At 40.6% G+C, this 16,420-nt stretch overlaps 1 protein-coding gene and 1 pseudogene across 2 annotated transcripts in view; both read right to left on the reverse strand.

Moving 5' to 3' along the window:
- CPNE4 (copine 4) overlaps positions 1 to 16,420 on the reverse strand; it is a 511,472-nt gene that overhangs the window by 37,504 nt on the left and 457,548 nt on the right. Inside the window, exons 11-12 of the mRNA XM_023207426.2 lie at positions 15,452 to 15,538; positions 8,617 to 8,676 (exon numbers count right to left, since the gene is read on the reverse strand). Coding sequence (XP_023063194.1) covers positions 8,617 to 8,676; positions 15,452 to 15,538 — 147 coding nt within the window. The remainder of the gene's footprint in view (positions 1 to 8,616; positions 8,677 to 15,451; positions 15,539 to 16,420) is intronic.
- LOC111539521 lies at positions 550 to 8,623 on the reverse strand (annotated as a pseudogene). Its single transcript, XR_002730702.1, has 2 exons — positions 8,617 to 8,623; positions 550 to 1,059 (listed from the first exon to the last, which is right to left on the reverse strand). The product of XR_002730702.1 is annotated as a 60S ribosomal protein L32 pseudogene (transcript).

The following is a 16,420-nucleotide window of genomic DNA, read 5'->3' on the forward strand; positions in this document are numbered from 1 at the left end:
CTAGAAAATGAAATCAGATTATATAGGCCAGAGGAAAAAATTCCATAAAGAAAAATGGCTGCTTAAGAAACATTCCTAGGCATCAGCAAAATTCTCCAAGCATGCAGGCACCTAGTGGCAGCATCCAAGCCCCAGTATATCACCTGCATGAATATGTGATATCTAGGTAAGTGTGCATAATGTCTGGACAAGCATATATAGATTGTGGCAACAATATATTTTAAAATAATAGAAAAAATAACATATAATAGAGCTGGGGATGGGGTGAGACAAAAAGAAGTGCCTAGTTTGTAAAACCCAAGGAGGCATTCACTCTCAGCAGACCCCACACTTGTAAAATCCACAGAGTGAGAGTCTCCTCAAATTTTGCACCCCAGGTACATCTCTTGCTTTACCTCCAATACTGGCTCTACTACGTCATTTTCATTCCTATTCACTCTTCGTCGTCAGACTTGGAATGATTTTCTTATGCTTAACCAAGGTGCGGCAAAGATGATGGTGAGAAAGAAAGAGTGATTGAAGAAAGTAAGGGTAGAAAATGAATAGGACTTTTTTTTTTTTTTTTTTTTTTTTGGCAGTTTTTACATTTATTTCAACAGAAAATGTGCACACGAGCTGTCTACTCATTTTCTTCACTGCGCAGCCTGGCATTGGGGTTGGTGACTCTGATGGCCAGCTGGGCAGCTCTTTCCACGATGGCTTTGCGGTTCTTGGAGGAAACATTGTGAGCAATCTCGGCACAGTAAGATTTGTTGCACATCAGCAGCACTTCCAGCTCCTTGACGTTGTGGACCAGGAACTTCCGGAATCCACTGGGCAGCATGTGCTTTGTTTTTTTGTTGCTTCCATAACCAATGTTGGGCATCAAGATCTGGCCCTTGAATCTTCTACGAACCCTGTTGTCAATGCCTCTGGGTTTCCGCCAGTTACGCTTAATTTTGACATATCGGTCTGACGGGTGCCTGATACACTTCTTGGTTCTTTTTTTGACGATCTTGGGCTTCACAAGGGGTCTGAGGGCGGCCATGATGCCGAGGAGGAGACGGCTGATGAATAGGACTTTTTAACCAATTGAAGGTGGAGTTGGATGTCAGTTAGGGGAAGAGAATGGCCAGGTTTTGGGGGGACAGAAGAGGATAATATATTTTGAAGATAATGAAACAAGGTACAGGCTAATGTTAGAAGGTTAGTATTGGGCTGCCTGTTCTTGGTGCTACTATATAAACATTCAAACATGCCTGGTGGAAATTTTACTATTTCTTTTCAGGCAGGCCTCTAGGGTTTCCACTTTTCCCATGGCAATGGCCTCTATGTCTATGACAACGAGAAAGGCCACTTCATCTCAGGAGATTCTCATATAGACCTGGGGGAGGGTATGAACTTAAAAAATTAACTGATGAAAAAGGAAATAGGCTTATGATTCTTACTATATAGCCCATTTTATAGTTCTCATGGCTTAAAACAAAAATATTTTATCATGTGAATAGACAGTAATGGACTGTCTTAAGTACAAGTCAGCCAAAATATTTTCATTTTTATTTTCTGGAAAGTGGTGGTTCCTAAAACCTCCTTTTTGAAGCTGGAGAAAAAAATATCTATCTTCAGGGGGTGGTCTTCCATCAAGAATTCTCTGTGCTCTTTAAAGTTAGCATTAGTAGAAAGAGAGCAGAGTGAAAGGTTAGGTTTATTTTAGAAAGCAACAGGGAGGCTGTGAAAGATGGGGTTAAGTTGAGAAATAAAAGCAACAAAATGACTGAAAAATGCCAGTGTGTGGAGGTGGCTACTGACGCCTGGTTTTCTGAATGCCAGTGAGCTTGCAGAGCCCCCACGTTTTCATTTCCTGATAGGAAGCATTTATGGAAACTTGTGGTTCTGTTATGTGCTCCAATCTTCCCTGCAGGCAGCACAAGAACAGGCGCCCAGTGCTTTTTCCTTCTGCCCAGGAAGCCACTGCTCATTATTAAGCAGAGCTGTGCAGCAGCTTTGCAAAGCCTTGTAAAGTAAGAATGCAAAATGCCCCCTCCATGACACCAAGTCCCCAGTGCATGGAGCTGTTCCTGGGAAAAGGCTGGTTGCAAATGATGAGCATCTCTCTTTGGGCATTTTTAGATTCTTATATGAAACAACTCTGCTACTCAGATCCCTTCCCTTCATCTGCCAAACAGGTCATTTGTGAACCTTCTCGATGTTTTCTAAGGGAAGCTGCTGTGTAACAACCTCTGGTTAGTTGTACCTGCAGTCTACCTTTGGGATCATATTCTTGGGCAGCTTTCTTTCTTTTCTTTATAAATATCTGTGTACAATTTGGACCTATACAATGAATCTTGTAGGTGGAGATACTGTTTGGTCTGGACCATTTCTTAAATAATAGGTTACATTTTTATTCTTTTCTGTTTTCCAAAAACTTTCTAAGAGTACAGCTAAATAGGAAAATAGGGAAAGATGCCTAAGCTTACTTGGTTCATTTTCTGGAAATGGCAAAGCATTTGCCTCTTTAACCCATTATACCCTGACTTTGCGTAGAAATTCAGTCAGCAGGGCTCACTAAGCAGTAAGCAGACTCAAAGGTCTACACCAGAGTAGGTCAGTGTTCAATCTGGGATGTAAAATAAAGATTTAAAAATGTAAAATGGGCCACAGTGTGGACATAGGATGCCCTAAATGTTTTAGGGTTAGAAAAGATTTCCTGAGACTGGGCGCGGTGGCTCACACTTATAATTCCAGTGCTTTGGGAGGCTGAGACAAAAGGATAACCTGAGGCCAGGAGATTGAGACCAGCCTGGGCAACATAGCTAGACCCTGCCTCTACAGAAATTTGTTTTAAAAAGTAGCCAGTGTGGTAGCACATGCTTGTAGTCCCAGCTACTCAGGAGGCTGAGGCAAGAGCATCACTTGAGCTCAGGAGTTTAAGGTTACAGTGAGCTTCCAGTGTGCCACTGCAATGCACTCTGGGCAACAGATTGAGACCCTGTTTTTTAAAAAAAAAAAGGAAGAAAGAAGAAAGAAAGAAAGAAAGAAAGAAAGAAAGAAAGAAAGAAAGAAAGAAAGAAAGAAAGAAAGAAAGAAAGAAAGAAAGAAAGAAAAGAAAAGAAAAGAAAAGAAAAGAAAAGAAAAGAAAAGAAAGAAAGAAGGAAAGAAAGAAAGATTTCCTGAGAGAATCTTTAATAAGTTATCTAAATGTTTAGGTTTGAAGGTCAGTCTGGGAGAAGTTGCTTTCAGCTTATTATATTATATTATTAAAATGTAAACTATAGTCAGAGGTAAGAAAAAGCAATATTATCTTCAATTTTTAAAAATGACACAAAAGAAATGTCCATTTGAAATTAATAAGAAAAAATATCACTCACCATGCCACTAGGCTGGTAAGTCATATTTTATTTTTCTTTCCTCTCTAGGTATTTTATATATATAGTTGTAATCATAGAGTAACTCTGCTTTACATTTTTATAACACTATGTCATAAACATTACCTCATGTTATTATCTAAACCTTAAAATTATAATTTAAATAAGCTATATCATAGTCAATACTAAATACTATGATACTAAATATCATAATATTTAAAGGAATACTGTAATTCACACAGCCATTACCTTATTCTTAGACATTTAGGTTGCTGACAGCTTATCTGTGTTAAAATCTATGTTATAATGAGCATTTCTGAGCATATGAAAAAGCAATAACTTTCAAAAAAAAACCCTTTGATTTTTCTCCCATTTTTTCTTTTCAAATACCTTACAGCATCTGTCTGTTTTGTGCTATCTATAACTTTGCATTTTGTGTGTGAAATTCTAGTATCTGGTTTTATTTTTAGCTGCTCTACCATGTGCCAAACCCGATCTCTCACCCTGTGGTCTCTGTTTCACCTCCACCCACCTCCTCAAAGACTGAGATGGTGCAGTTGCTCTAGAGTTCTTATGACTCAAGAATTCATGTGAGGTACAAGAACTGTCTTCAGGAGTGCCCTTGACCTCCCAAATTGCATGCAAAATTGGATGTGTGCACTTCCCAGTAAGAGGTTATAGATCATGTATCAGATTCTCAAGTGTTCAGGTGACCAAAAAAGAATAAGAATCATTGACTGTCTAGGGCTCTTTTTAGCATCATTTATCTCTCCTTCCACTGGGCTGTTGACTCTGCTTATAGTCTGATTCTAGCTTAAAATCTCTTCTCTTTTAATCTTTAAATTGCCATCCTCCTTGTACCTCTTGCCTTCCCTTCACTGTTAACTTTCTTGAATGAATACTTATACCTGCTGTGTTCATTTCCTTACGTTCTGTTTACACTCTAACTCCTGGGTCTCACCTATCTCGTTCTGCTCAAGTTGCTCTTTTGAAGATGATATATGCCTACTCATCATGTTGTTCTTCACCCTCTGACTTCTCTTTAGCATGCAAGATTGTTGCCCTTGATCTTAACCTTAGCTTTTTCCTCCTGGGCATCTGAGTTACTGCCTCCCCTTGGGCCTTCTTCTCCTCTGGCATTTCTTCTCTTAACTGTTTGCCCCTCTTTCCTCTGCTGCCAGATAGAGGTCCTCTACAATTTCTTGTCATCAGGCCCTTTTCCTTCTATACTCTTCTCTTGGGACATCTCATCCAGAGCCACATATATGTAGCTCCTGACTCTCCCCTGAAACCTAGGCCCATATTTATAAGTACCATCCCCACTGGGAGGTACTTTAACGTGTCCAAAGCCAAATTCATCATCTTGCCTGCAGCTGCTCATGTCTTGCATAGTTCCCTGACCGGGTCCGCCATGCTCTGTCAGTCAGGCACAAAAGCTTTGATTACTTTCAGTCTTCTCAATGTATCCTAGGCAGAGGCTTAGTGCTTCTCTTTCCACAGTACCTTTCCTGCTGCTGCCACCCTTGTTTAGCTTCTTTTCACCTGCCACCAGGCCTGTGGCAGTGGGTTTCCATCTCTTCTTGCTTCATCTCTCGTTTCCCCTTCACCACCGTCAAACACTCCCAGCTTTACTCATTTAAAGCATGTGCCTGTTGCTTCAAGGCCCTCCTCATTATCCTTTTGAACATGCATTATCCACCAAATTACCTCAACATTCAAAGCCCTTCAAGTTCTGACCCCAAACTGCTTCCCCAATACTCCCCTAAATACATCCTGTTTATTCATTTTCCTAGTTAAGGTTTTAGTATTTATAATTAGAATATAGTGGTGCATAAATACTTAAGTTTATGGGGGATGCTTTTTTTTTTTTTTTTGAGACGGAGTCTCGCTCTGTCGCCCAGGCTGGAGTGCAGTGGCCGGATCTCCGCTCACTACAAGCTCCGCCTCCCGGGTTCACGCCATTCTCCTGCTTCAGCCTCCCAAGTGGCTGGGACTACAGGTGCTTGCCACCTCCCCTGGCTAGTTTTTTGTATTTTTTAGTAGAGACGGGGTTTCACCGTGTTAGCCAGCATGGTCTCGATCTGCTGACCTCGTGATCCGCCCGTCTCGGCCTCCCAAAGTGCTGGGATTACAGGCTTGAGCCACCGCGCCCAGCCTATGGGGGATGCTTTTTAAAGCAAAACCCCAATATCATATTTATTTATCCAATTTGCTCTTTTTTCTAAATCTTATCTCCCTTTGAAGTTTTAGGGTTCAATTTATTATAATTCAGCAAAAGTATTTTGAACAGCTTAGCAGCTGAGGAGAAAGATGCCCCCATCTTTAACACTCTTAAGATTGAACCAGAAGCACCAGCATCTATGGAAGATACAAAGGCTTTCTCCTAGCCCCTGCTTATATTTTGGATTGGTCAGAGTCACTACAGGAAACAAAAAGTCCACCCAAAAGGTGATTGAGGAAGTTTAATAAAGGGACAATCACAAACATGTGGAAAAGGTTAATGGAAACTGACCAGAAAAGAGTGGGAGGGAGCAGTTACTAGAATTCAGTAAGAGGAGTGTCTTCAGGACAGGGCACCTGACAGGAACTGTGACCTTCTGTCAGGAAGAAGGTCGCTGCCAAACCACGGCCTGGCAGGCAGGCAGCTAGAGAAATAAATATTCCAAGTTCTCTCGCCTCCTATTCTTTGATCTCTGATGGGTGCCTCTCACTGGTCAAACCCAACCAAAAGCTAAAAGCTGGAGAGCCTGGATAGTGCGTCCAAGGAGGTTGGCTTCCCGGGGTACAGAAGTGAGAGTGGAGAAGGACGGAAAGTGACTCTAGGAGAGGAAATGGAGAACATCCAGAACTTTATGTCTCCTCTGGTGCTTGAAGTCTTTTCTCCAGGGAGACAAAAAGTTCATGTTGGCTAAAGCTCCCTGGTTGCTCAGGAGCCAAGGGTCACATAATGTGCCAGTGGAGGTTTTTGCCTCTGAAAGCCTCCGAGGTATAATTACTGCAATGAAACATTCCTTTTCTCTCTCTCGTCTGCCCATCTCTATGCCAGGAAACCCTCCTCTTTTCACTTCTCATCTCTCTGCCACTGCCTTTTCATGTTGCCAGATGGTTTCAGTAAAATAACCAGGCAGATAATAAACACTTACAGACCAAATTAAGTAAGACATGATACTGTTTCTTAACAATTTGCATTACAGCTTATAATTTAAATTAAGTTGCACTACTTGAGCAATAGAAAATTTATAATGAGAAAGCTGACTTAATTTTGGAAGAAAATGACAGAGAAGTGACTGGTATGTTTCCTTTAGTAGAACACTGGGAATAGAATACCTAGCAATTCTCTTCTGAGTCCCTAACCTGAAACCCTACAGGAGGAACGGCTTTGTGGAGGAACTATTGTTGGCTGCCCCCTTCTCCACAGCACTCATCTGTGCATTCTCCTCTTCTCATTCCTTGCTCCAGACTGCTCTCCTCAGTCACACCTCCCACAGGTCTATCAGTTGACACTGGAGTGCATGGGAAGCTGCAACTGGGGTGCTGCTGGAGACAAACACTGAAGCAGTACTCCTGGTGGGGGAAGGTCAGCAGACTGAGAAAGGAGGGGAGAACAAGGCAGGACACAGGGATATCTGAAAGTCAGGATGTGGAGCTGGGAACCCTTTGGGTTGGAGCTCAGCTCCTGATTTTTGTTGGGGCCGATGCGTTGCAGCACAACTTGAAGGGCAGAGCAAGCCCCTGAAGGTTGAATACAGAGTTGTTCAAGAGCATGGGATCTACAAAATCTAAACCAGACTGAAATCAATAGAGCTTTCCTTTGAAAACCTATAAATAGTTTCCTGAAATCACTTTTTTTGCCTAAGATCTTGCGAAACTATTTCCAGTAGCTCTGCTTTATGACATTGCTTGCTTCCATACTTCCCTTTGGGTATGCTCAGAGCAGCAATGAGCCCGCAGGACAGCTAGAGTTAGACGTGCATCCTCAGTGAACATGCTTGCTACCTTCTGTATGTGACAGTATGAATGTAGGAAAGCTTGCTGGCTGTGCATTAGAGAATCTTAGACTTTAAAGAGGTGACCAAACTCTAAAATTAGCTCCTGTAAGTATTCAGAGATAAATGCACAATATCCCAAGTTTAGGCAGGACATAGGTAGACCTCCTTGAGATTAGAGCAGAGGATACTTCCCTAGCTAAGGAGAAGCTGGTTTAGTAAATGGCCATTTGTCTCATCCCTTTGAGACTCCTTTTAATCCCTTGAGCACCACCATCCCTGGTTCCAGGAATATATTGGTCCTGTCTACTCTCTTGGGCCCAAAGCTTGACTAAAAAATTAAACCCATTTTCTTTCCTTTTTCACATGACTGAGCCAGTCAGGGAGCTGAACAGGGCTGAGCTTCATTAGTACATTTCGGTAAGATGGGAAACCTTACAGAAATGAGTACAAGTTGTATTTATCTTGCTTATATCCACATTGCTTTCCAAAGGGTTCTAGCACATCTGTCTTTTGCCATCTGGGGATTCTCTTTCTGGAAGTCACATCTGACCAAACTTAGGAGGATTTTGAATATTAAGTGTCAGTGAAAGTCAGTTGTTCCAGTGCAGATGGACTCACAACCTTGACCTACTTAGCCACTTTAAAAAGACTCAGCCTACCTAGTCAAATATACATCGGGGTGTATAAATCCCAAGGGCACACAAATTGCATACAGGGGATGATCCTTGATCCACTCACTGAGTCTTGACACCCACTCTACTTCTCAACCTTGACCTCGGCCTGGTTCTCTGATCTTTGGAATTCATCTTTTCATTGCCTATTGAACTGTTTGTATGACTCACTCTTGGTCCTGACCACTGGGTATGACATTGGTGCTGTAGTCTAGTCACATGAACACAAACATGGCATCTGCCTTGGCTCAGTGGAACTTACTTGCATGGCTTACTTCCTTTCAATTTTTCTCACCAGGTGATGGAATCTGACAGGCTACACTGCTTCATGCCTCACATAGTTACTGAAGAAATGGGAAGCGTTAGGAGGATTCCCCAGACCACCTGAGGTTGAGTGGCATAAATTTCCTGATATGATGCTGAAAACTATACTTATTAAAGAAAACAGAAGTGTGAACACATTTCAAAAACATGATTCCATATGTTTCAACAATGAGACTTGAACAAAGCTGAACGAAGTTTTAAATAAGCTTTTGTCTGCTTATCCCCCAAAGCCAGTGCCACTCCTCATCTCTTGCTTCCTGAATAAGAACAAACATGGAAACAACTTACTGTAAACTGGATTTGGCAGCCACCCATGATGTAGTCCAAGAAAGAGTGCATCTTGTGAATCTGCATAGGAGGGGAGAGGAAACTGGGTTAGTAACAGCACAGTCTATTTCCTGATATATTGGAGGCCTAAAGGTTGGTGACTGATAAGCTGCTAAGCCAGAGGAAAGGGCAGACAGATATTGTTGATAAAAGATAGGTCAGTTATGTTTGTTCTGTTAAAGGAGAGAAGGAAGGCAATATCAATACAGATGGGCCTTTGAGGGTGCCAATATCTATCCCCTGCTCCCCTCTATTATGGTTTATGCAAATTTTAATCAGCTTATGCCTCTGAGGTGAGACTAAAACTATATTTTCGAGTGTCACTACTGTTTTGAAATGAATGATGTCTCACACATGACTTCAGTCTTGCCTCCCTGTATCTAAGTCCCAGTCCTGGTGACATTCTTAATATGCAGGTAATTTCGATAGGCAGTTTTAAGATACCATTAGCAGAGAAGGTAATTTGCTGACAATTTCCAGTTAGTTAAATGCCTCCCCTGCCATGAACAACAATGACTAACATTTATTGGGCATTACTGAATGCCAGGTACTTAACATCTTTTACCTCATTTAATTCTCAGAACAACCCTATGAAGGCGGTACAGCTATTATTTTTGTACCTTGTTTATAGATAAGGAAATTAAGGTCAAGATCACAATGCTAATAAATGATAGAGTTGAGACTCAAATGATGCAAGTCTGGGAGAGTCTATCCTTTTGACCTCTATGCTGGAAGCCAGTATGGTTGTTGGGTTATGCCAGCTGCCATCATCTGTGTACTCAAGTACCTTAGGGATTTCTGGTCTTAATTTACATTTCTTTGTGATATTGCTGCTTGGCTTGGCTCTTGGTGATATTCGTGTATTCATTTATTCAACAATTATTTATTTATTTATTTATTTATTTATTTATTTATTTGAGACGGAGTCTGGCTCTGTCGCCCAGGCTGGAGTGCAGTGGCCAGATCTCAGCTCACTGCAAGCTCCGCCTCCTGGGTTTACGCCATTCTCCTGCCTCAGCCTCCCGATTAGCTGGGACTATAGGCGCCCGCCGCCTCGCCTGGCTAGTTTTTTTTTGTATTTTTTAGTAGAGACGGGGTTTCACTGTGTTAGCCAGGATGGTCTCGATCTCCTGACCTAGTGATCCACCTGTCTCGGCCTCCCAAAGTGCTGGGATTACAGGCTTGAGCCACTGCACCCGGCCAACAATTATTTATTGAACACTCACTATGCACTATATTCTAGGACTACAATGATTAGAGAAACAGATACAGTACTTGTAGCCATGGAGCTTACAGTCTGGATCCTATCTGGAGAGTCAGTAACTGTAATTTTTGACTGTCACTTCTCAGATTCCATCTAATGCTCAGGAAGCTTCTTAGAGACTGACCGAAAAAATCAATGTTCGTCTCTCTAGATATCACCTCCAGGTGGCACACATCTATTGGCATACTTTTCTTAGAATTGATGTTCACTTGGTCTCTAAATAGTGCTTACTTTTGGTGTCCCGATGGCAGTGCTTTGCCTGATAGTTGGGACTCTGTGCTACTGTGTCTGTATATCAAAGAAATAAGAACTTGAAAGTGAGCAAAATAACAGTGCTTCTGAGCACTGAACTGTAAGAGCAACTCATGGAAGAAAAAAAAAATTGTGTGTACACAGTCACCTTAAGGAGAAAAATAACCATTGAATCTTGATCTTTTCTCCTGCTTCTTTGGGCACAGGGGTAGTCACATAACTGTTTAGAATGCATCCAGGATTTGATTTGTAAAGTTATGATAAGATGTCTGACATGAAGACAGCTGTCTCTATAAGAAGAGTTTATTGCTCAGAGTTCTTCAAAGGATAGGAGGCATGTTATGCCACACAGGAGGGAAGCACCAGGATAGGTCAGGAAGCAAAAGCAATGAGGGGAAAGCAGGCAAATTATTTATTTATTTATTTATTTATTTATTTATTTATTTATTTATTTATTTATTTATTTTTCCATAGGAAGGAGTGGGTGAGTCAGGGCAAGCAGCTAAGCAGGCCTAGGACTGGATAGTTTGAATAATTTCAGCAGGTTTTGAAATCTGTCAAAACCATAGGAGAAGTTTCTAGTTATCTGATACCTGACCCTCGGGTCATATAAGGTGGGAGAACATTGGCTTCGTGTGTGAGAGTTTGGTAAGGGGGGTGATTGGGGGTTTGAACTAAAAAAATGATTGGTTTGCATGTCAAAGGCATGCTAGAAGGCAGGTTGTTTGCTGTCCATAGGAATTAGCTAACATTGGGAGAGTAGTCCCTCTTAGATTCATAAGGCCCAAAGTTGTCAAAGCATCATAAAATATTGAAAAAAAAGATTAATACAATGACCCCAGGTGGCCAGTCATAAGACATTATCCCCTAGTCTCAGTGATTGGTGTAAAGGTTAGGGATATGACCCAAAGCAGACAAATTATTCTTTTGCCTCACTATCTTGTTAGGTAAGGATATGATCCTGTATATAGACATATTAGGTTCCTTCTAATATATTAGGAAACATATATCTATGTATGTATACACACACATACACACACATATACATATATACAATCATGTGTCATTTAATGACGGAAATACATTCTGAGAAATACATTGTTAGGTGATTTTATCATTCCATGAACATCATAGAGTATACTTACACAAACCTAGATGGTATATCCCACTGTACACCTAGGCTATATGGTATAGCCTATTGTTCCTAGGCCACAAGCCTGTACATCATGTTATTGTATTGAATATTGTAAACAACTGTAACACAACTGTAAGTCTTTGTGTATTTAAACACATCTAAACATAAAAAGGCACAGTAAAAATATGGTATAAAATATAATAAATGGCACACCTATATAGAGAACTTACCATGAATGGAGCCTGCAGGACTAGAAGTTGCTCTGAGTGAGTCAGTGAGTGAGAGGTGAGTGAATGTGAAGGCCTAGACTGTTACTATACACTACCGTAGACCTTATAACACTTAAGCTACACTAAATTTATTTAAAAAATAAAGTAATTATATTACAATGGCTACAAGTCACTAGGTGATAGAAAGTTTTCACCTCCATTATAATCTTATGGGAGTACTGTCATATCTGTGGTCCGTCATTGACAAAATGTTATTACGCAGAGCATGACTGTATATATACATATATACATGTATATACAGCTGCTCCCGGACTTACAATGGGGTTACATGCTAATAAGCCCTTCATAAGGTCAAAAAATTATGAGTTGAGTTGTCATAAATTGGGGACTATCTGTGTGTGTGTATACACATACACACACACACATATATATAGATGTATCTTCTTTTATTGTACCTCACTTTATTGAGCTTTATATTTTTTTATAGATTGAAGGTTTCTGACAACCGTAGAGCAAGACTATTGGTGCCATTTTCCCAACAGCATGTGCTCACTTTGTGTCTGTGTCACATTTTGGTAATTGTTGTAATATTTCCAAATTTTTCATTATTATTGTATCCATTATGGTGGTCTGTGATCAGTTATTTTTGATGTTACTATTGTAATTATTTTGGGGTGCTATGAACCAAGCCCACATAAAATGGTGAACTTCATTGATACGTGTTGAATGTGTTCTCACTGCTCCACCGACTGGCCATTCCTTCATGTCTTTCCCTCTCCTTGGGTCTCCCTATCCCCTGAGACACTACTCTATTGAAATGAGGCCAGTTAATAACCCTACAATGGCCTCTAAGTGTTCAAGTGAAAGGAAGAGTCACACATCTCTTACTTAAAATTAAAAGCTAGAAATGATTAAACTTAGTGAGGAAGGCACATCAGTAGCTGAGGTGGGCCAAAAGTTAGGCCTCTTTCACCAAACAGCCAAGTTGTGAATGCAAAGTAAAAGCTCTTGAAATTAAAACAGTGAATATACAAATGATAAGAAAGTGAAATAGGCTTATTGCTTATGTGAAGAAAGTTTTAGTGGTTTGAATAAAAGGTCAAACCAGATACATCATTCCCTTAAGCTAAAACCTAATCTAGAGCAAAGCCCTAACTCTCTTCAATTCTATCAAGGCTGAGAGAGGTGAGGAAGATGCAGAAGAAAAGTTTGAAGCTAGCAGAGGAGGTTGGTTCATGAGGTTTAAGGAAAGAAGTTGTCTCTGTAACATAAAAGTGTAAGATAAAGCAGCAAATGCTGATGGAAAAGCTGCCAAAATTTATCCAGAAGATCCAGCTAAAATCATTTGATGAAGGTGACTACACTAAACAACAGATTTTCATTGTAGATGAAACAGCCTTATATTGGAAGAAGATGCCATCAGGACTTTCCGGGCTAGAGAGGAGAAGTCACTGCCTGGGTTCAAATCTACAAGGGCAGGATTATTCCCTTGTTAGGGGCCATTGCAGCTGGTGACTTTAAGTGGAAGTCAATGTTCATTTACCATTTCAAAAATTCTAGAGCTCTTAACAATCATGCAAAATCTACTCTGCCCATGCTCTATAAATGGAATAGCAAAGCCTGGATGGCATCACATCTGTTTACAGCATGATTTACTGAATACTTTGAGTCTACTGTTGAGACCTACTGCTCAGAAAAAAATATTCCCTTCAAAATGTTGTAGTTCATCAACAATAGACCTAGTCACCCAAAAGCTCTGATGGAGATGTGCAAGGGGTTTTATTGTTGTTTCCATGACTGCTAACACACTATCCTATTCTGCACCCTATGAATCTAGGGGTAATTTTGACTTTCAAGTCTTCTTATTTAAGAAATACATTTCATAAGGTTATAACTATCATTACAGTAGCTTTTCTGATAGATCTGAGAAAAGTAAATTGAAAATTTTCCGGAAAAGATTCATGATTCTAGATGCCGTTAAGAACATTCATGATTCATGAGAGGAGGTCGAAATATCAACATTAATAGGAGTTTGGAAGAAGTAGATTTTAACCCTCTAGGATGACCTTGAGGAGTTCAAAACTTCAGTGGTGGGAGAGACTGGAGATGTGGTAGAAATAGTAAGAGAACTGGAATTATAAGTGGAGCCTGAAGATGTGACTGAATTGCTGCAGCTGATAAAAACTGAATGGTTGAGGAGTTACTCCTCATGGATAAACAAATAAAGTGGTTTCTTGAATCTGCTCCTGGTGAAGACGCTGTGAACACTGTTGAAATCACAACAAAGAATTTAGAATATTCCCTAAATTTAGTTGATAAAGCAGTGACAGGGTTTGAGAGGATTAACTCCAATTTTGAAAGAAGTTCTGCCGTGGGCAAAATGCTATCAGACAGCATCACATGCTACAGAGAAATCTTTCATGAAAGAGGAGTCAATTAACGAGAAACTTCATTGTTGTCTTATTTTTAAAAGTTATCTCAGCCACCCCAACTTTCAGCAATTACCACCATGATCAGTCAGCAACCATCAATATCCCCAGATAAGACCCTCCCCCAGCAAAAAGATTATGACTTACTCAAGGCCCATATGATTGTTGCATTTTTAGCAATAAGGTATTTTTAAACTAAAGTATGTATGTTTTTAGACATAATGCTATTGTATACTTAATAGACTATAGTATAGGGTAAACATAACTTTTATATGCACTGGGAAATGAAAGAATGTGTATGACTTGCTTTATTGCATTGGTTTGGAATAGAACCCAAAATAGCCCTGATAGAGGCCTCACATATACATATACATATACATATACATATACATATACATATACATATGCCTGTATACACACATACACACACATCAATCATCCGGATAGCAATTGAGTCCTGTATGGTGGAATCAGAGACACATGGGTTAAAATCTCAGCTCTTAAATTTACTACTTGTGTGACTCTGAGCTAGGTACATAAACTCAGTTGAAAGTAGACATCTCAGGGTTGTGGTAAGAGTTAAACAGAGTTTGTTGTAGTTATTTTTGCATAGTAAGTACTCGACTAGTGGCAGCATCACTCCCAGGTTTGAGTTAAGAAGTTTAATTATTAGTACATGTGATTCTCTGCAAAGTTGTAGCCCCTCTGGAAGGAATTCGTAAGTCCTTTAATCTCCTGTTGTCTTGTTTTTATGGTACGCTTTCAGTATGAGTAAGGTACCACATATAAAACACTGGACAGGCAGGGTGTGGTGGCTCACGCCTGTAATTCCAGCACTTTGGGAGGCTGAGGCAGGTGGATTACGAGGTCAGGAGATTGAAACCATCCTGGCTAACGTGGTGAAACCCCATCTCTACTAAAAATACAAAAAATTAGCTGGGCGTGGTGGCACGCACCTGTAGTCCCAGCTACTTGGGACGCCGAGGCAGGAGAATTGCTTGAACCTGGGAGGCAGAGGTTGCAGTGAGCCGACATCACACCACTGCACTCCAGCCTGGGTGAAAGAGCGAGACTCCATCTCAAAACAAAGCAAACAAAACCAAAATAAAACAAACAAACAAACAAACAAAAACACTGGACACTGTGAAGGGCATATAGTAGGTGCTCTAGAAATGTTGGCTTCCCCATTTGGAGATCTCCCTCTAGCCCTGCTCTGGGCAGAGAAGATCCTAACCTATCAGCAGAACTCTCCTGTCCTTGGGGCAGGGGTGTACCTGGGGAGAGGATGGTGACATTGGACTGCCATAGCTCCACGACCACCCATGCTTACATTTCTCATTTTATGTTTTTTAATACATGACATTTTTATTTTTATTTTAAAAGATCACATCATTTTTATACTTTTTTCCTCTCACCACACCACCTGAACTCTTCCTCTCAGATAGCCCTAACTTCATACTCCTGGAAGAGAGGGTTGCATACATACCTTGCACAGATTCAGAATCACGGTGCCTGAGTTCTTGTAATTCTTCTTCTTGGCTTTGTACTTGGGATTGATACACTCCCACTGCACCTGAAAGAAGGGTCGTCGCATGAGAATCTGTTCAGGAAAAAGCCGAGTCATTCCATAAGGCCAAACTCCTAGGTGCTGCTGAGGACAAACCGACCTGGAGGGCTGACAAATAGTCCCTACGTGGTAACTCTTGCATCTAGAAGAGCAATAAGGGGAAGTGGTTGAGAGTGAGACTCTGCTGTCAGACTTCTAGGTTAGAATCCCAGCAATGCCACTTCCCTGCTATGTGACTTTTGGTGAGTTACTTGATTGTTCTATGTCTTGGATATCTTCTCTCCAAAATGGAGCTTATAATTATACTCTATCTCATAGGATTATTGTGAAGACTGATTAATCCATGTAATAAATTTAGAACAGGGCCTGGCACATATCAGTGCTTACTATTAATATGGTCAAATCAAACAGTACAGGGAAGAAGAAATCTGCAGGAATACAGTTGAGTGATGACCAAATACTGAGTCTTACTGCCTGAGAATTGACTCAAAAGGTTAGGAATAGTGAATAGTGAATAGTCAGGCTAGAGAAATTTAGTAGGGACAATAATAAATTTACATAGAACTTCACAGAGAGCTAAAATAACGGATTGACATGTGTCTCAACAGTGACACAGTAGATCTCCAAAGGGGCCTTTTTGAGGGATAAGATCAGAGCTACAGGAGTGGCTGGGAATTGAGGAGTCAGCTGGGAACTAAGGAGAATAGGTCTCCAGCCTACAGAAGATTTAATGGGACAAAATCAATTGTGAATCAAATATCCAAGAGTCATTGAATGTTCCTGCCCACCAGCCTATGAAAGCTGAATCTCTGGATTTCTACTCAAGAGACAACATTTCACTACCTGAGAATTAGAAGTGTCTGAAAATGAAGTTGTTTCTGAGGCAGA

The sequence above is a fragment of the Piliocolobus tephrosceles genome, chromosome 2, assembly GCF_002776525.5.
Source record: "Piliocolobus tephrosceles isolate RC106 chromosome 2, ASM277652v3, whole genome shotgun sequence".
Classification (NCBI taxonomy): domain Eukaryota; kingdom Metazoa; phylum Chordata; class Mammalia; order Primates; family Cercopithecidae; genus Piliocolobus; species Piliocolobus tephrosceles.